At 39.7% G+C, this 19,739-nt stretch overlaps 1 protein-coding gene across 2 annotated transcripts; it reads left to right on the forward strand.

Annotated features, from left to right (window-relative positions):
• Positions 1 to 483: 483 nt before the first annotated feature.
• On the forward strand, positions 484 to 19,734 carry aebp1a (AE binding protein 1a). Of its 2 annotated transcripts, XM_014969045.2 has the most exons (21): positions 484 to 654; positions 742 to 986; positions 5,819 to 6,049; positions 6,209 to 6,253; positions 7,954 to 8,016; positions 8,642 to 8,701; positions 8,791 to 8,859; positions 9,959 to 10,036; positions 10,132 to 10,241; positions 10,958 to 11,097; positions 11,627 to 11,711; positions 11,807 to 11,951; positions 12,959 to 13,038; positions 13,134 to 13,257; positions 13,359 to 13,555; positions 14,565 to 14,738; positions 14,829 to 14,954; positions 15,037 to 15,283; positions 15,838 to 15,977; positions 16,091 to 16,190; positions 16,555 to 19,734. In XM_014969045.2, the coding sequence occupies exons 2-21, from the start codon at positions 746 to 748 to the stop codon at positions 17,106 to 17,108; spliced, it is 3,009 nt and encodes a 1,002-aa protein (XP_014824531.2). In that variant the 5' UTR covers positions 484 to 654; positions 742 to 745; the 3' UTR covers positions 17,109 to 19,734. The 2 variants fall into 2 exon arrangements, with proteins under 2 accessions (XP_014824531.2, XP_014824529.2); XM_014969043.2 differs by lacking the exon at positions 484 to 654 and having other exon boundaries at positions 728 to 986.
• The last annotated feature ends 5 nt before the right edge of the window (positions 19,735 to 19,739 follow it).

Here is a 19,739-nt window from a genome sequence, read left to right on the forward strand (position 1 = left end):
TTCCTGGGAGGAGCTGCGATGCTAAGTCCACCCAGGCATTTTGCACAACTGAATGGTTGCCATGGGAGATTAAAGGATTTCTTAATCATGCATGAAAGAATCAAAGCAGCCCTCCAGGTATGTTTTTGATGAGGGAATAACATTATAAAATGATGTGTAACTTTTACACAATACTGTCTCTTTAAATCACCGAGTTTTGCACAGCAAACGGCCATCATGTTACTCCTCTTATTCTTCCCACAAGCGATTCCTCTGGCTTTGTTCAGTCTGAAATCAGTTTTTCCAAAGTTATAATTAGCCCCCTTATGCTCTGCCTGCATCAAGCAAACCTGAGAGTCGAGTCAATTTCTTTTGTGAAAAGCCAAACAGTCACCCTCCTACACTTCTTCCCCTTTTTCCTTCTGCTGTCTCCCTCACAGGAATGTCCCATGCATGACAGATGCTCCTCCCCTCTCCTGAGAGACGGGTGAGGGGAAAGAGGGGGTGAAGGGCTATGACGGATAAGTAAGAGGCAGCAGAGGAGGCGTGTGTGTGTGTGTGTTAAGTCAGCAGTTTTCTTCCTCAGCCTGTGCAGGCTCTCATTAGAGAGGAGGAAGCTCTCTAGACTCTTCCTTTTCATGTCCTCATCTCCAGACGCCTCTGTTGCATCTGCAGGTCAGATGTCGAGCTATCTCTGCATCTAGTTTTAGGATTTACCCCTGGAGTACATCTGCTGAAATTCACCCTCATGCTTTATTTCAGAGAAATGAGGGTCGCGGTGCTGGTGGTCTGGGTCGGGCTGAGCCTTTGTTGGGCTCTGGTCAGCGCCGAAGAACCTGTGGAGGAGCAGCAGCTGTCAAGAGCCAAAGCTCTGGCGAGAGAACCCCGGGGACTGATCGGAGACCGGGGCAGATGGGACGCTGAAATGTCAGACGAGCCAGCTGAAGTTACAGTAGAGGAGAAGGGCAAAGCAAAGAAAAAGAAAAGCCCTGAGGAAATCGAGGCCGGTAAGTTGAAGCTCAAGCAAAAAATGCATCTGTGAGTTTTCCTGACCTTTCCTGGCCTCTCATGTTGTCAGAGGTCCCACTTACAGCCCGCCGCCTTAAAGGAGTAGAGTGGAGTTGTTGAAATGAAGTTCTGTTAAAAGTATATTACATCATAACTGCAGTAGAAAATGCGCTTGGTTTCTTCACAGGGCTGCACAAAATGGAAAAATTGTGCAATAGCAAAACAAACATTAACTATAGCAATGACTACATCAGCTGAAATCCACATATTTTCCTTATTTCTCTTTAGCAATTCATTGTTGAAAAAAAATCTCAGTCTCTTGACCTCATTTGCTGAATGAGCTGGAGAACAAGCACAAGGGGGAGTGCAGATAACTAGTTTAGACAGACAAATAGGTAGACGGACAGGTTATTATTATTATGGATAGATAGCATTTAGCAGGCTGATACAGTCTTCATTCAGTATAGATCCAGATAAGTTGGTCTCAAATGCTGAAGCAAAAGGGACCAGAACCAAAGCGGATTTTTACAGTCTTAAAATGTAACTAACCACCTTAATAAAGCTTATCCTCACCCTTCACAAATTTGGAAACAAACCAGCAAAGTGGGTGGAGCCAAAAGACACCAAGGGGTGTAGCCAAGTGTGGGTGTTCAACAGAGGCTGGTAAGCAGGGCTGTGGTCAGGAGGAAAGATGCACTGTTGATTACTTCTAAACTTTGTCGCTATATTTGGGGACTTTTAAAACCCCTGTAGCGACTTCTTATACAAAAAACAAAAACAAAACAAAAAACAAGGAAATTTTTTTTTCTGTGTTGTTTGAGATTTTTATGGCAAAAGCACTCTGCTGTGAGCACCTCCCACTTCCTGTACTGCAGCATACTGTCACCAGTGATCAGAGCAGAGGAGAGTCATTCCACTCTGTGTCCACATTGCAAATACATCAAATTTGTAAAGCTGAGTAACACCATTGATCAAAGCTTGCTGTGGCCACGCTCACTATTCCAGCTACTGAGTCCTGATGACTCGCCATGTGTCTGAGTGAGATGCTTTTATAACTGAATGTGGAGCTAAACATAAAGATAGATAACGTATTTATAAATAGCTCTAGTCTCTATATGAATTTGAAAATCGTTTACAGAAAAGACCATTATTTATATGGAATATGGAGATAAGTGGTGGTGTGCCACCAATGACCTTCCTGTGTGAAACAAGTATTGTTAGCAAAATGTAAAGGATTTATGTTCAATAAAAATCCAAAAACAAATAATTTAACACTCATTTAAACTTCTAGAATAGCTTTGCCTTTGATACTGCTGAGTACACAAAGCAAATATGAAGGTTCACAAAAATGGCTTGCATAAAAGCGCCAAGAATAATTTTTGGATTTGGATTCTTTGAAACAGAAAACTATTTTTGCTTTTGTCCTTTTTCAGACCAGCTGTCAACCTTGGCATCCAAAACCAATTACTTTGAACTAATAATGAATGAAGAGAGCAAAGGAATTGTCTGCTTAACTGCTTCTAACCTTTTTAAAAGAAACACAATTTAAAATCCTGAAATGTCTCTTTAAATTTGAGACTCTGAGGCGACACAGGCGGGAAAGTCTGCAATCAATCTATGAAGCAGACAGCCATTTAGTTTGAGAAGAGAGAGAGAAAAAAAAGATGTGTCCAGACATTTATTTTGCTTCAGCAATATTCTTACCTCTCTGCAAATGTTTTCCAAAACAAAAGCAGATCAAGAGCTGCAGGAATGTTGTTTGGTTGAACATGCCTCTGATTCTGGGATGACTGGCCAGAATCTTGCAGTGATTCAGCTGGTGGCCTGACATTTTCCTGGCAGGACCACAACGATACGGCTGACACGTTATGCTTTCCCTGTATGTGTGCGTGTGTGTGTATATGTGTGTGTGGCCTTGCATTTTATGCATTATAAGGACAATGTTATGTTGTAGGGACCTCTTGAGGTGCTGTTTTAGGGTTAGAGGTTAAGTTTAGGACTAAGATGTGAATTTAGTTTAGGTTGGGATTAGGATTAGGGTCAGGGTTAAACTATAGAAATGAATACAAAATGAATGGAAGTCAATGTGAAGTTCTTGTGACGATGGACAGACATACTCTATGCGTGTGTGTGTGTGTGTGTGTGTGTGTGTGTGTGTGTGTGTGTGTGTGTGTGTGTGTGTGTGTGTGTGTGTGTACTTGTTTAGCTATTCTTTTTAGGACCATTTCTGGCATATTTAATTACCTTTGAAGAGTGATGGGCCTTATGGGGACCAAAGCCCCATAAGGCCCAATAAAGTGGGCCCCCTTGTTTAGCGTTAGAGTTTAGGTTTAGAGGTAAGGTGTGAATTAGGTTTTGTTTAAGGTTAGCAGTTGGAGAGGATTTGAAAAAATGTTCGGGTTTGGTATAAATGCATGAAAGTCAATGCAAAGTCCTAACATGGGTAAAACTACCCATTTACATTACGTATAGATTTCAGGAGCTGGTTTAGAAAAGCACAATGATACTAATGAGAAAGCAAGTTTTTTATGGGAAAAGGAACATAGAAGGCACATTTGTGGGGAAACCACACAGAATGACTAACAGCTGAAATCTTTCCACTACAATTTTCCATAAGTGCGGAGAAAGGATTTACAAGAGGCCCCACTTTCAGACACACCACTGCAAAGGAGCTCATGTTGTGACTCTGCTCCACATTCAGCTAAACCACAAACCTGGCTACCTGTGTTTTCCATGAGTAACAGTAGTTACATAAAGGTCTGTACTTGCCTTTGTCTGTGCAGTTTTGTTAATCCTTGCCAAGGTCTGAATTCCTTTATCTCCATTTTGCTAACACGAGCCGAGTGAAGTGATGTGATTCAGAGTCTTGGCAAGAATGTTCCTACTGGCTTCTTTCTGCTCAAGCCCAAGCTCATCTTCTGAATAACACTGATTTAATTTGATGCAGATGAGTTTTCGTTTTAGGGTAGTGTTAGTTTTTTATCTTCTGTAAAAATAATAATAATAATAATAATAAACCAACAACAACAACAACTGCACAACATAAGAGTTTAGTTTCAGGTTACAGCCTCAAGAAATTTCAAGTTATGTCTTTGAAAAACATAACTCCCTCCTGAAATGTTCCACATTTTGGAACAAATCACCTTTATAAGCAACTTAGTTAATAAATATTCATGTTTTATTCCCAGTACAAAACTCCAGCTGCGTTTGAAGAGACTTATTAGAGAAGGTTAGTGAACAGCAGCAAAGACATTAGTGGCTGCTTTACCATGAAAATGCCATCCTTAAAATTGCAGTGTGTAACTTACAAAAATATGTTTTTTTCCATATTTATTAATGGTGCATACTTAACTGTCACCATATTGTGTCAGTATAATATGAGATATATAATCTGTGGAAAAAATCAAGCTCCTCCACCTCATCCCTGACCTATTGCCCTCTGAAGAAATGCACTGCTCCCAATCAAAAACAACCAATCAGAGCCAGGAGGAGGGTCTTAACACTGTCAATCAACCTCGTGTACCAAAGCTAAATGTGCAAAAGGCGGAGTAACAACTTGTCGTTCCAGGAAACCTATTTATCCGCCGTCATCTGTGGCAATGCTAACTAGCCTTAGCATTCATGGCAGGCTATGTTGCGGTGAACTGGCTGTAGTGTAGCAGATAGCAAGGGGGGTAAGAGGGCGTGTGAGTGACTGACAGTGCTAAAACCCTCCTTCTGGTTCTGATTGGTTGTGTCTCACTGGTGTATTTTTGAAGTAAGTACTGGGAGTACTGGGAGAATTCAGAGGAGTTCAGTTTCTACACAAATTATCATTCATAACATAATAATTTTAATAAATATGTAAAAACATATTTCTTTAAAAGGTACACACTGCAGCTTTAAAGTATAATGGTGCATACATTTGGTTTTAGTCAGCACAAGTGCACAAATGTGACAAGATCAGAGAAGGAGTATACACTATTATGAAACATATTTAATTTATGGTAGGGAATGTTACGAATGAACTCATGTTAGGAAGGGAAGAAAAGGAAGAAGAGGAAAACTAGTGGACTGGGCTAAAGCCCTCACCGCTTTATGCAACAATATAAGGAAGAGGTGAATGGGAACCACAGAGGAGAACCAAACAGCCAGATGACTGAAACATGAGAAAGTGTTGTGATCTGAAAAGACAATGAACCCAAAGAGGAAGAGTGGCCAGGTAATCCGTAAGAATAACGTCAGGAGATGGCGGACAACTCCAAGGAGCATGAGGTGGGAGGGAAATGAGTTAAAGTGCTTCAGCCAAAAATGTTAGTGTGCGTGAATTTCTATTGTTTTTATTCAGAAACTCCAAAATTAAACTAAACAAAAAAAGAAATTTCAGATCTAAGTTATCTATTTTAATTTTGCATAAATTAAAATAGATAACTTAGTTTCACATAAAATAATATAGCTAACAGACCAAATAGCCATGGATGATTTGTCAATGTCCCTCTACATCTGCTTCTACACCTGCAGAAAGAGAGAAAACTAACAGGGATAGGACAGGTTCTAACACAGCATTTTACACTGGACCCAAACACACTCCTCTCCATGATGCATTTTGATTCTCTGTAGTGTAAAGCGGCACTTTGTTTCTGCACAGACTAATCTACATGTATTTGATGCAGCGTCTGCCCATGCTCCAGTCTGAACATGTTTTCTGATGCAGATTGATGGTTGCAGTAAAACACTTGCTGGCTATGTAGCAGTTAAACATCCACAGAAGTGACACAGCTGCTCTGTGTGGGCATCTTCACTCGCCGTGTTCTGGTTTCAATTAACGGATTATGTCTCTGTCTCCCTGAAGCCAAAGCAAAGAAGGCAGCAGAGAGAGAGGCTAAAGCCAAAAAGCAAAAAGCTCCAAAGCCCACCAAGAAACCCAAACCGCCAAAGCCCACCAAGAAACCGAAGCCACCCAAGCCCACAAAGAAGCCAAAGACGCCTAAAACCACCAAGAAACCAAAGCTGGTAACGACCACGGCGCAGCCGGAGCTCCGCCTTCCTCCACTGGAGGAGGAGGAAGTGGGCCTGGAAACAAGTGAGTTCACTTCAGATTTATGGTTTCAGGTAGGAGGAGAGTCAGGGGAGCAGTATTCAACTTGGTGATCTTTTTGCCAGAATACTCTGACTGTTACAGGCTGTTGCTATAAAATAAAGAGATTTCAGTGTGCTTAAAGCTTTGATCTGATCTTTACAGCGAATCAACCTGAGTTTCCAACGGAGCCCGTTGAGCCAGACCTGGGTAAGACGCCCAGCCCGAGTCCTCACAGAGAAGGAAATCCTTACATGTGTCTTTTTATTGCAGTGGCATGACCTCTGAGAAAAGGTTTAGCAAAATCTAATAATTTTTTATTATAAGTATTTAGTGGTGGGGAAAAAAACTAAACATTAAGAATTAAACTACATTTCTGGAAGTGTAATTAAACCTTTCTAAAACAAAAAAATGTGAAGCTATTTATGCATTTATTTACAGTTGAAACATAATATTTACATACACTGAATAAAAAGACAAACATTTTTTTCTCACTGTTAAATCTGACCAAACTTTTCTTGTTTTAACTTATTAGAATTACCAAAGTATTTCTATTTGTTAAATGCCAGAAAACTTGGCGAGAACATCTTTCAGACATTTTTTTGGAACTTTTCTCGAATTCAAAAGTTTAGATACATTTAATCAGTATCAGGTATAACTGCCTTTTAAACTGTATGACTTTTGGATTTCCTTTCACAAACTTCTGATAGATTAACAGACATTTGAGTTGATACATCTGTGAATGTATTCTGTGAAAACATTGTCAATTAACCACTGAGGTGCCAGTTAAAAAGGTGAATTATAACTAAAAAAAAAAAGCTTAATTTTAAAGTCTTTTATTAACTTTAATTAGGGCCTGTGGTTACTGGTCTATGCATTTTGATCCCAGTTTACTTAAAAAGGGAACCTGCAGAAATATAAAACAAAGCCCTGTTTCCAATTTAGTGGAAATAAGTTATTGCTTTTCTAGCCTACAAAGTAAACAAACATTACCATCCACATCTTAAATCAGGGATGGAATTACAATTTAGTTACATTGTAAAACTAATTATTCCTTTTTATTCAGCTTCATCTGCTACTAAAACCCGACATGGACCTGTGGGTTGCCAGATGCCGTTTTAATCAGCATCTTTGCTTCTGGAGCCAAAGCTTTTTCTTAAGCCTTTAACAACAAAGCACTGAGGTTTCTGTGGGTTGTAATTAGTGGTTGTACATATTCGCAGGAAGTGGAAAAATTCTGTTTTCCGCTAAACAGATCTGCAATTGTGATGTTTTCAAAGAGAAAACAAATGAAAACTGCACCACACTAACTTTTTTTAAACTCACCAGAAATGTGCGTAATGACACTTAAAAACAGCTGCAGCACCTGACACTAACTGATGGCTCAAAGGGTTTTTGCTTGTTTGAAAAGGATCAGAAACACTTCAGTTTCTCAAGCTGCGTTTCCAGTCACCGTATAATTGTGCAATTTGGCCTTTCGAAAATAAATTTGCTTTATGGAAACATGGCTATTTCTTTATTGAAAAACAGTTTTTTGTTTTTTTTTTCAATAAAGATTTTTTTTTTTTGCTAGGATGAGGTGTTTTTTTTTTTGGTCATATCAAAATTGGTGTATTTCGTAAAACTGCAAAGGAAACACTTTTTTCGCATCACACAAGTCACATGATCAACAATCAGATGTTGCCACTGGTGCAAACCATGAAAAAGACGACATCAGGAAGGATCCTGGCGCGACATTTTATTTTATTATCATGTGATACTTTATTATTACATTACTTTATGTCAAAGGTAATTGTGTTTTCAGCTTGAAGTGAAGCTCAGATGAGATGAGGTCAAAATTCAGTACAAAAGTTGACTGTAGATATAAAAGTCATCTTCATATATCTGTGATGATAATGTGATATTTCCAGACAAATGGATCAGAGGACACAAGAAGGAAGACACAACCACTGAGGTCATCATGTACATACCAGGTAGCCTTCGTCACACAGTGAATGGTTGAGATTTTATATTTGTATCTGTACTGTAGATGCTTCTGTGTTGATTTTGTTCCCAAATAACATCAAATTTATGGACAACTGTGGACATAATTTCACTATTCCTGTGGGACAAATTCAGGATTTGCTTGAAAATGAAAAGAAAGATACTGTGTCAGACACTTTCAATAATTTATGATATAAATGAAAAATTCATCTTTTTCCCAGTAACACACTTCGTGAAACACGTTGTATTGATTAATTATACACAGCTCGATGTTTTAAGACTATTTATTTGCCAACAGCTAATGAAAACGTGACATTTAGGATTAGAATATTACAGCAGGTTTGTTTTTATCAGATAAAAAGGGAACTTACTGTTGAGTATTTTTAGTAGTTGCTATTGTCATGAAGTAATTTTAATATGACAAACAAGCCTTACCATAATGCATGTTTTAATTTATTGAATATTACTGTAATTTTATAACAAAAACTCCCACTTTTTTGATTTCTGTATATATGTGTTTGTTTGTTTTTTTTAATGGCCTCATGTGAAAAGATCACTGCTGAAATATTTTTAACACAATATATCTATATCATTTCTTTCTTCTTGTTGTTCTAGAGGAAACCACGTCTGTTCCATTCGCTGGTCCCTGGTATGAAGAGTATGATTACTCTGACTGTACGTCTTTATCCAGCCGAGAACTGGACAAATATTAAGACTGTTGTCTTGATTGTGGCCGATGAGAGACTTTCTCTGTGTTTTTCCAGTGGCAGAGGCAATAGCAAAGAAACAACAAGAGGAGGAGGAGAGAGCCCGCAAAGAGAAAGCAGAGAAAGGTAACAGATGGAAAATATTGATTCTTTTTAAGGACAAGTCTGTTTAAATGAGGGATCGACAACCACATGTATCTCTATTCTCACCATTATGACTTCTAATAACCAAAAATGTAAAAGCATTGAGCTTCAATAAATGAATGAATTTCCGGTGGGGGTTGAAGGGGTGACTGACATTTCAGTACAGCCCATCCAAAGAACAAAAGTACCCAAACAATCAACATGGGACATGAGTAAATGGGTACAAACTGCAGCCCTGAGAGAGCCACCCTTTCGTTAGATGAGAACAAGAACATTAGTGTGGTTGAGGAAAAAAAAATTATATCTGCACATGAAAAGCAACATAAAAACACAAAGCAGGAAAACACAAAATGTAAAGATCATTCCAAAAAAATGGCAGGTTTAAAAAATTTTCTTAGGTGTTTTCATGAGAGAAATGGATAGAATTGTCACAAAGAATGAGACTAGTGGTGGAAGAAATATTATTTTTTTATGAAGTATTTTTTTTGTTATCTTTTTGTTCCAAACTACATACTTGTTTGAAACATTTTCAAAAGAGATGGAATGTTCCAAATATATGCATCAGTTTTAGTTTAATAGTTTGACAATTTCCTTTTTTTAAAAAAAGGAAATTTTCAAAATTCCCTTTGGAAGATTCAATAAAAATAAGCTGATCTGTGATTCTAAACAAGAGGACTGAGGTCAATTCAGGCTCCCGGGTGGTACAGGTACCGGTCCGGACCTCCGGCTTATACACTCCGTTATTGTTCTCTAGCAAACCTGAGGATGCATTTACACTCAGAATAAAGTACCAACTAGAAAGCAGCTGGTAGAACTATATTTATATTTAGGGTTAAATGAGTGAAAGGTTCTCAATAAAACTGTCACATATTTGAGATTTTTCTTTGTAAAAGACTTTTGCTCAACCACATGAAAAGAACATATCTCGGCATATTGAAGGATCCAATCTTTCTGCCAAAACAGCATCAACAAGTTAAGGCATGGCCCCGATTTTGTATAAAAACACATTAGCATTAGTAGGACAGAAAACGTGGAGCGTGATCCTCTGTAAATTGGTTCTGTTTGCTTTATAATCCCACAGCTGAGCGGCAGAGGAAACAATGGGAGGAGGAAGAAGCAGAGAGACTGAAGCAGGCGGCTTTTCCTGCTCAGCCAAAAAGTACGACATTTACGACATTGTTTTGACTTACATGGGCTGGTTTGATCCTGAGACATTTGGCAGTGAGATCTGGCGTGTTGTTGTCTTCGTGTCAGAGTGTCCTCCTTTGGGCTTGGAGTCTCACCGGGTGGATGACGACCAGCTGCTGGCTTCCTCTCAGTCTCACCACGGCTTCGCGGCTCAGAGGGGACGCCTCAACATGCAGGTACCCTGTAGAAGGAAACGATCTGAACACCTGATACCCCCCAGCTGAAACTTTACGATCACACTTTGTACATTGTATGATGGCCATAAAACAGCCAAACTAATGGGATCTAAGCATCTTCCTTTTGAAGGGGTAGCATTATGTAAAATTGAAATTTTTGAGCTTCATATATCATGTTGTTCTCTCATCAAAACATACCTGGAGTGTTGCTTTGATTCTTTCATGCATATTTGAGAAATCCATTAATACCTGAGTGGATCTAGCGCCGCTTTAAAGGCCTCCTTTCCAAACTTCCGTCTCACTGAGCGGCCCTTCCCACTCAGCTCCTTCAGACTAGCCAGCAGCAATTAGCAAAAACTTGCACATGAGCTCATTCTACAAACTACTTGTCAGTGAAACGCTGGTAAAAACACTGTTAACAGATTAACAGAGGAGCCATGTTGTTATGACTTCAGAGTTTCAGAAGGAGCAGGAGTTTTTAAAGAGACAGAGGCCCAATTTCAAGGCATCAAATCACAAAGTCAAGTTTTTGTTAAGTCATATTTGATGTTTATAGCATTTTTATGACAATTGGGGGTAACATAGTTACTTAATTATGTATTATGTACCTGGAAAAATACATCATACTGTCCCTTTAGATGCTCTGAACAAAAATGATGCATGATGAAGAATAGAATAGTCTATTTGCAGCTCTGGTTTGTGAACTGTGTTTGCAGAGCTCTGAAGATGAGGAGGACATGTATGGAGGTGCATGGTGTGCAGAGCCTGAGGACAAGGAGCACTGGTTCCAGGTGGACGCTCGGCGAGAGGTGGAGTTCACCGGAGTCATCACCCAAGGGAGGAACTCAGAGCAACTGTGAGTTTTGTTTCAAACAGCATTTAAAAAAGGTTTTGTTTTGGGGGTGGGGGTTCAATTGATCTCTTCTCATAACACTGGATTACATTTCATAAAAAAAACTTAATCTTAATTTCAATTTTATGGTTTGTGGAAATGCGGCATAGGTTTGAGCTATTTTGCTAAGAAAAAAAGGCCAGGACCTTCCATCTCTAGATCCTCAAAAGTGGTAAAAACAATACCCAAACGTTACAGTGAAAGTTGGTTGTATAAGGTTCTGACTCTTGCAGACTAAATACAAATGTACACAACAACTTTTAGGTTTGTATCTGTAGAAAAAGATCTCATTATCATTTCACTTTCAATTATTCCCCACTTTGTGTTGATCAGTCCCACAAAATTCCAATCAATGGCTTTGAGGTTTGTAGTTTTCTTGTGACAAAGTTTTCAAGGCAAGAATATTTTTCCATGACTGTTATTTTTATGACAATACAAGAGGAAATGTTTTGCTTGGAGGATTGTGGACTCATGACTTATGTTGTCATTTCAGGGAGGATTTTGTATCATCCTACTTTGTGGCCTTCAGCAACGACAGCCGGGACTGGACGGTGCTGCACGATGGCTACGCCGAATGGGTGAGCGGCATCTAAATGCTGTACTCCAGCCGGAGATTTTCAAAGAGAAATCTCAAAAACATAATCCCTCTCTCTGTGTGATCCCCCTCCTCAAGCTGTTCTATGGAAACGTGGACAAGGAAACACCCGTAATGAGTCAGTTCGCCACACCGGTGGTGGCGCGTTACATCCGGATCCTTCCCCAGAGCTGGAACGGCAGCCTGTGCCTGAGAGCCGAAGTCCTGGCCTGTCAGCTACCAAGTCAGTGCCACAGACAACAACTTCAGGACAAACAAAATGGGCTGTCAGGAGAACTGCTATGTTTCTTTACTCTAACACGCCTGAACCATGTGACTGAGTATGCGACCAACTTAACAGTCCATTCATTTAAACCAGGCACACTGAAGCAGGAAAACATATGAAAGGTCCTTAAAAGTACTGGCATAAAAAAACCATAAAATTTTATTTCATTGAATCAATCTATTGTTTTCTATACAACTGACTGACTCACTTAAGCTACACTCTGCAATTTGTAGGTAACATTAAAATAGCTAACGTTGGGATTTTAGGGCGGTGTATTTAATTCAGGTGCCCAGCTTGTTTCATAACTCTATTACTGAGAAGTTAATATTTAGAAATTTTCATCCAGGGTTTCCTTCCTTTGAGTTAGGACTTTCTCAGTCAACTTCCCCTGGAAAGAAAAATACTGCAGTTTGGCAAACATGGGCTATATTTACACACAGCTCTGGAGATATCCATTTCTTTAACATGAACTTCTAAGACGTCTCTCAGCCGTAAGGCTCAAATGACAGCTATTCCAACTGCTAGAAAAGTAGCAGCTTTACCAACACCAAAAAAACTCAAAAGAGGAAAATCAAAAGCTACAAAGTTAGAGATAAATTTCATTGACTGAAATTTAATTGATTTGAAGTACCTTTCCAAATAACTGAAAGAGAAATATTGAGTCCAAAGTAAATAAGTGCATTGTTTAAATGGGCCACTAATTATTTAAAAAGTAAAATAAAGATTTAATAATTAAATTAAAAATACTTTCAGTATGCTAGTAAGCTAGATAGCTAGGAAGCTAGTATCTAGCTAGCTAACTGGAAAGCTGCTATCCAGTAACCTCTCCAGCTTATTGAGTAGCTAGTCTTTATGAAGAAAGAAAGCTATCTCTCTCCCTCTGACTCCAATTTTATTTGAATTGTGGTCTGTATAAATAATGTATTAATTTATTTATTTCTGACATTATGGGTGTTATTTTACAGGCAGCTATCACAGTGAGAATGAGGTCAACGCGTCTGACGATCTGGACTTCAGACATCACAACTACAAGGAGATGAGACAGGTTTTGTACAAGACAGTGAAGAGGAAATTCTGGTCAAAATAAATTAGAAATAAATCAGCAATAAATTTGTTCCTTCTTTTATTTCAATGCTTTAGATGATGAAGGTGATAAATGAGGAGTGCCCCAACATCACAAGGATCTACAACATTGGGAAAAGCTCACAAGGCCTCAAGATGTACGCCATGGAGATCTCAGACAACCCAGGCGAACACGAGACAGGTCGACATTTAGACTTCAGAACATGTCATAACATCGCAGGCAGAGAGATTACTTGGGAAAAACTTCACTGACGTTACAACTTTACTTTACCCCATCTTCAGGTGAACCCGAGTTTCGCTACACAGCAGGTCTCCATGGCAATGAGGCTCTGGGTCGGGAGCTTCTCCTGCTATTAATGCAGTTCCTCTGCAAAGAGTACAGAGATGAAAACCCAAGAGTGCGACGCCTAGTGGACGGAGTGAGGATTCACCTGGTGCCATCACTGAACCCAGATGCCTACGAGCTCGCCTATGAGATGGTACCGTACCCCGAGTCACAAAGACATTAATAACATCTAAAGTTTAGTCTGTCTATTTTTAAATGGCTAGAAAATCCACCTAAAATGAAGATTAAAAGAAAGTACATCCTTGTAACAACTTTTTAAGTGTGTGGACATTAGAAAAACAGTCTGTCCATATAGGGTGTGTAACAAAACTAAACCCACTCCATGATTTCATAGCTTGAAGAACCATCTTCAGTAGCAAAAACACAAAGCAATTGTTTATATGTAGAAATTTTCCTGTCTTCCACTCAATTTGGAGGAATTTTAAACCACTCTTCATCTTCATCACACAACATTGCTTTATTGTTTGGATCCCTTAATTTGGGCAAAAATAAAGCCGTCAGATGCTCGGCTACAAAGTGCCCAAATTATAATTCCTCCTCCATTGTGCATGTCTGTTTCTATGAGGAGTTTGTACTAACATGGCATGGTAATGTATGTGCAAACATCTGTATTTTGTTTTCGTTTGGCCAAAAGACATTGTTCCATCATGATTCATCATGAGGCAACTTTGCAACACAGAGTTATGTCTTTTCAAATAAGCTAAACATGTTGAGTCTTTATTCAGTTGTTCAAACTTTAACATACTGGAACTTTGTTACAACACAGCTTGAAAGTGCTCTTCTGATTGATCTTGTTTACTTGCAAAAACAATCACTTCTGACTACTTTGGTATAAATAATGGTGTTCCTCAGGGACTGATCCTTGGACTACTCTTAATATCTTCATGGAAATGGCTCAAATTAAGTGTTGAGAACATGGTGATAATTTGACTTTATTTACAAAAAGGTTTAAATATTGTCCAATGTCCACCTTACCAAACATTATTTAGTTATTAGTAGTTTTTAGTATTGTTTAACATTTATTGAGTCCTTGATGCTTTAAAGCCAAAATGTCAGGCAAAGTGTTGCTTCTGTTTTAGAAAAGTGAGTCATTCATAAAATCTATATGCAGAGTTTCATGTTGTCCTTCTGCTGTCCTGCAGGGCTCAGAGATGGGAAACTGGGCGCTGGGTCATTGGACTGAAGAAGGTTATGACATCTTCCAGAACTTCCCGGACCTCAACAGCATTTTGTGGGGAGCCGAGGACAGAGGCTGGGTACCTCGCATAGTGCCCAACCATCACATTCCGCTGCCAGAAAACTTCCTTGGTGGCTCTGTAAGTGCGCAAACAACAGAGGCTGATTCTGTATTTACTAAACTTCCACAAATATATTAACAAGTATTTCTTTATGTGTCATTATTTTAGCTTGCAGTTGAGACCAAAGCCATAATTTCATGGATGGAGCGCAATCCATTTGTGCTCGGAGCCAATTTACAAGCAGGAGAAAAAATGGTGGTGTACCCTTTTGATATGCAGCGTCCTCCAATTTCTGTAAGGTTAACAGGATAAAGAACATCATGAATTATCTTCCAAAATGTACAATTATTGATTCTGTACCATCTCGCTTTGTTAGCTAACTGACAGTCGGCGTTGGAGGGTTAATGCTGAGATGAACGAAGAGACCTGGGCTCGTATTCAGAGGCAGAACGAAGGAGCGCTCAGAGAGACTCCTGATGACGCCATGTTTCGCTGGTTGGCAATGTCCTACGCACACAGCCATCTAACCATGACTGAGACCTATCGGGGATCCTGCCACGGTGATGATGTCACTGGAGGACAGGGGATTGTTAATAGAGCCAGCTGGAAACCAGTGGTGGGCAGTGAGTAGAAGATGGCAAATAGCCCAAAGAGGATTGGGCACGTTTTGTGACAAAAAAATCAAGACTGGTAGCACCATATAACCCTCCTGCAGTCTTAGCAGTATGCTCAGGAGGAGCGCAGCAGATGTCACGGTCAGACAGCAGGGAAACAGGGGAGGGTTGTCCCAGCAGACCGTCAGTTCTCAAAACCACACACACACACACACACGCACACACACACAAAACCTTGTAAAAAGATCATGGGTCCAAATGACCCAATCTCCTGACACCACAGGAGGGTTTAAAAAAAAAAAAAAGCAAACTCAGAGTAAGCACTAATATTACATCTAACCGAAAGGGCTAAGATGTGTCTGAGTTTCATTATTTGACAAAGAAAATCACTGGGTGTTCAATATCCAGGCGCCATTTTCCCACTGCATTTTCCCCTAAGCTTAGATATTTTCTAAAGCTCTGTTTCACATTCAAGATTTCTCCTAACCCTAGTCCAATAGATAAATGCATCTGCAATACAACTCTTACAAGATAATGTTAAGCTCCACAAATCTCCTCCACAGGTATGAACGACTTCAGCTACCTTCACACCAACTGCTTTGAGCTCTCCGTCTTCCTCGGCTGTGACAAGTTTCCTCATGAGAGCGAGCTGGCGCTGGAGTGGGAGAACAACCGCGAGGCTCTTCTGTCCTTCATGGAACAAGTGAGCACAAATTCAGTATTTTATGGGGAAGAGAGTTTTATTTCAGAATATTTATGTTAAAAAATGACCAGAAATTAAATCCTGTTCTGAGATGACTTGCCTTGTTGTCACAGGTGAATCGAGGAATAAAAGGTATAGTAAGAGACATGGAGGGAAACCCGCTGCCTAACGCCACAATAACTGTGGAGGGAATCCGGCATGATGTCAAAACTGGTACGCTGGCTTTGAACAAGATTTTATGTTTCACACAAAGTGGTGTGTGCTGTGAAATGGAGGGAAGACATGGTTTACAAACCTTCTCAGGACTTCTTATAACTTTCCTTCAGGTTTAGAGTGTGTACCACTACTAATCCCATTCTCTCATCATTGTTCTCCTTGGCTAACATACCAGTTTAGATGGATATCCATGTCATCATTCTTCCAGTTCACAATTGGATCCTAATTTGTGTCACTCTGTCACCTAAAATTCCATTAAAATACAGGGAAGTTCGTGGTTATAGCCTGACTATATGCTTTTTAAAAAAGAGGGTACAGGTATTTTAACAAGGTTCTGTACTAATTAAATGTGTCTTTCTAGCTGCCAGCGGGGATTATTGGCGGCTCCTGAATCCCGGTGAATACAAAGTAACGGCTAAAGCTGACGGCCACACGCCCCAGACGCGGCTCTGCATGGTGGGCTACGACACTGGAGCTACTCCCTGCAGCTTCACCTTAGCCAAGTCTAACTGGGACCGCATTAAAGAAATTATGGCGCGCAATGGGAACAGGCCCATTCGACTCGTCACCAAAACGAACAGGGTGAAGTCGACCGCTTCGAGCACCACAGCACAGCCCGCCATCACAGGGGAGGAGAGTCAGGCCAACTCTCAGAGAGCCGAGCGACTCAGACGGTTCAGACTGATGCGTCTACGCAAATTGCGCGAAAGGTTAAGAGGCAGAGTCACCACCACCACCCTTCCAACAACAACGACGACGACGACAACTACAACACAACCACCTGCTGCTGAGAGCACAACTTCCTGGTACGACTCTTGGTTTCCTGTGGACAGCTATACAGAGAACCCGTTTGACACCTTCATATTTGGCTCAGCACCTACACAAGAGTATAATTTTGAATATACCATTGATTAACAAAAATAAATAAATCATTATCTATCTGCACAACTCCTCAATAACCACACATTACAAACTACTACTTCTACAGTCTTTTAATGAGTTTTCTAAAGGTCTTTGTGAAGAGAGATGCACCAAAAAATTAGCAGTTTTTCAACTTGACTGATCCAGAGTAGTGACTAGTAAGCCGGGAACTTTAAATCTTATCAGTAAACGCACCATGTCTAAGAGCAGTTTGAAAATGCAGATATCTGTGGTGTGAAAGTGGTTGCTTAGGAAGACTTTCCAGGTCTCGGTACTTGTGCGCTATATAATATTAAGACAAAGGAAGCACGGATGTAAGATAACAGGAAGGCTGTTATCTTTGCCTGAGCAAAGAAAAAAAGTCACTAACTGGACTGAACTAAGCAAAGTGGAACAAGTCTCCTCGTAGATAATTATTGCATAATCTTTCAGCCAGCAACAAGTTATTTAACCCCAACTGATGCAATGTGTAAAAATCATTTTTAAAGTCACATTCTGTGGTAGAAGAAAAGATATTAGTCTGTTTAAGAAGGGTCAGTTTATTGGCATCAAGCAGAGAAAACATCTAAGGAGATTGCAGAAGCTTCTAAAATTGGGTTCGGAACTGTCCAACACATTAAAACCTGGAAGGGAAGGAAACCTGGGAAGCATCGTCCCCAAGGAAGAAATATGGTCGGAAAAAAATCCTGAATGGTCATGATCTGCGATCACTTAAGTGTTCGGTGACATCAAACCGAAGACTAACAGCGGAACTCGAAGCAATGTTATGTTTAATAACAAAAGCAAGAGCATTTCCACTCTCACAATGTGAAGAGAACTGAATGGGTTGGGACTGAGCAGCTGTAGAAAACTACTGACCAGGGAGGCCAACTGGAGAAAGAGGAGCAGAAGAATTGGACTCTAGAACGATTTAACAAGGTCAGGCAAGTGATGCATCCAACATGCAGCATTGAATATGATCTGGGGTTGCTGCAGTTCTTCCGGTCAAGGTTTAGCTGACTGCTTGAATATACTGACTGACCAGGTTATTCAGACTCGTCCCCCAACTCAACCACAGAATCCATTAAGAATCTTTGGGATGTTCTGGAGAAGACTTTGCACCGTGGCCAGACTTTCCCATCACCAATGCAACATCTTGGTGAAGAGTTCATGCAACACTGGATGAAAATAAGTCCTCTATCTCTGAGACGACTTGTTTTCAGAACCTCATCAAAAGGTTCTGAAATCCCACAATACATGCTGTAATCAAAACTAAAGGTAGTTCAGAGGTCCATTAGTCTGAGACCTGTGTTTTTTGTTGTTTTTTGTTTTGGCCAGGCAGTGTGATACAGTGACGTTGCCCTGTTCTGCCCTCAAGTGATCGACCTCTGTCTGTCATTGAACATGATGGATTTGGGAATGTTGTCAGAAATATGGAAATCTCCAAATTAGAGGATCTGAATTTTCTAGTGCAGGGTCTCAAACTTTAGTCGCCGAAGCCTGGTAACCTGTAGCGTTTAGACGCATCCCTGATCCAACACACCTGAAACAAAAGGGTATTGTCTCCCCAGGAAGTAGTCAAGTTCTTTAGACATCTGGTAATCACCTAATTATTTGACTTATGTGTGCTAAATAAAGCAAAGATGGATCCGAATGTTGCATTTAGCATGTTTTGAAGTGGAGTTTGACATCGGTGTTCTAGGGAATGAAACTGAAGATCGATGCCGACAGTCACAAATGATAACTGGACAACATAAAGTCTGTAATCAGTTTGATTGTTTCAAAGGTATTAAACTAACGTTTTAAAGTCCCTCCTCTCCCTAACACATGGCATGCTAATAGGAATATTTAGCAATCTCTCACAGTAGGAAGGGTAGAAAAATGTTTTGAATGCCATTCTTATTCCTGGCAGTTTTTCAGGAGAACTAGGAGTCAACTAAGATTGGAATAGGCAGGTAAAATCTTCACAAAGCCAGAGACTGAAAAATGGTCACAAAGCTCTGATCAGTGCCTCTCTTATGAATGAAGATAATGGATTTTTATGAGGCTTTCACTTTAAAGCTACCACTGAATAGTCTGCTGAGCAAAGACTAAGGCAGTTTGCTGGATTAGAGTCAAATCAAATTGAAAGTACAGGTACATGTTTAAAAAATTAACATGTTCAGTATTCTTAATTATTCATTAAAGAAAGTTAAATTCATTTACTGTATGGACTCATACATATAGTAAAATATTTCTAGTCTTTATTTTTGGTCATTTTTGTGATTATGACTTACAGAAAGTGAAAACCCAAAATTCAGTGTCTGAGAAAACTAGAATATTGTGAAATATTGGAAATCATGGTGTCACAGCCTAATCAGCTAATTAACCCAAAACACATGTAAAGCTGTAAAGGTTGACTGGCCAACAAACTCCCTTTCACAATATCCAGGTTTTTTTTTTTTTTTTTAAATGCATCTCTACATTCCACTGCAAGCAAAACAGAACAAGCAATGTTTTCACAAGTAAACTTGCACGTTTTGTTTTTGTATCATCTTTACTTTTTTTACACTGATTTCTTGTACTGGTTGAATGCATTAAGATAAAATATAAGCTGAGCTGTCATGGTTGGAGGGGAAACAATAAAGATTTAAATGTACAACCGTT

This window comes from Poecilia mexicana, unplaced genomic scaffold, assembly GCF_051168715.1.
Source record: "Poecilia mexicana isolate PSO_F unplaced genomic scaffold, ASM5116871v1 scaffold_12, whole genome shotgun sequence".
NCBI classification, from domain to species: domain Eukaryota; kingdom Metazoa; phylum Chordata; class Actinopteri; order Cyprinodontiformes; family Poeciliidae; genus Poecilia; species Poecilia mexicana.

What these genes read in the sequence shown, in the direction of transcription:
- aebp1a (XM_014969043.2), top strand. Translation starts at nt 728, where the DNA reads ATGCTTTATTTCAGAGAAATGAGGGTCGCGGTGCTGGTGGTCTGGGTC. An exon ending in AAAACTTCCTTGGTGGCTCT is followed by an intron (nt 14,739 to 14,828) that starts GTAAGTGCGCAA and finishes TCATTATTTTAG; the next exon opens with CTTGCAGTTGAGACCAAAGC. An exon ending in CCGGCATGATGTCAAAACTG is followed by an intron (nt 16,191 to 16,554) that starts GTACGCTGGCTT and finishes GTGTCTTTCTAG; the next exon opens with CTGCCAGCGGGGATTATTGG.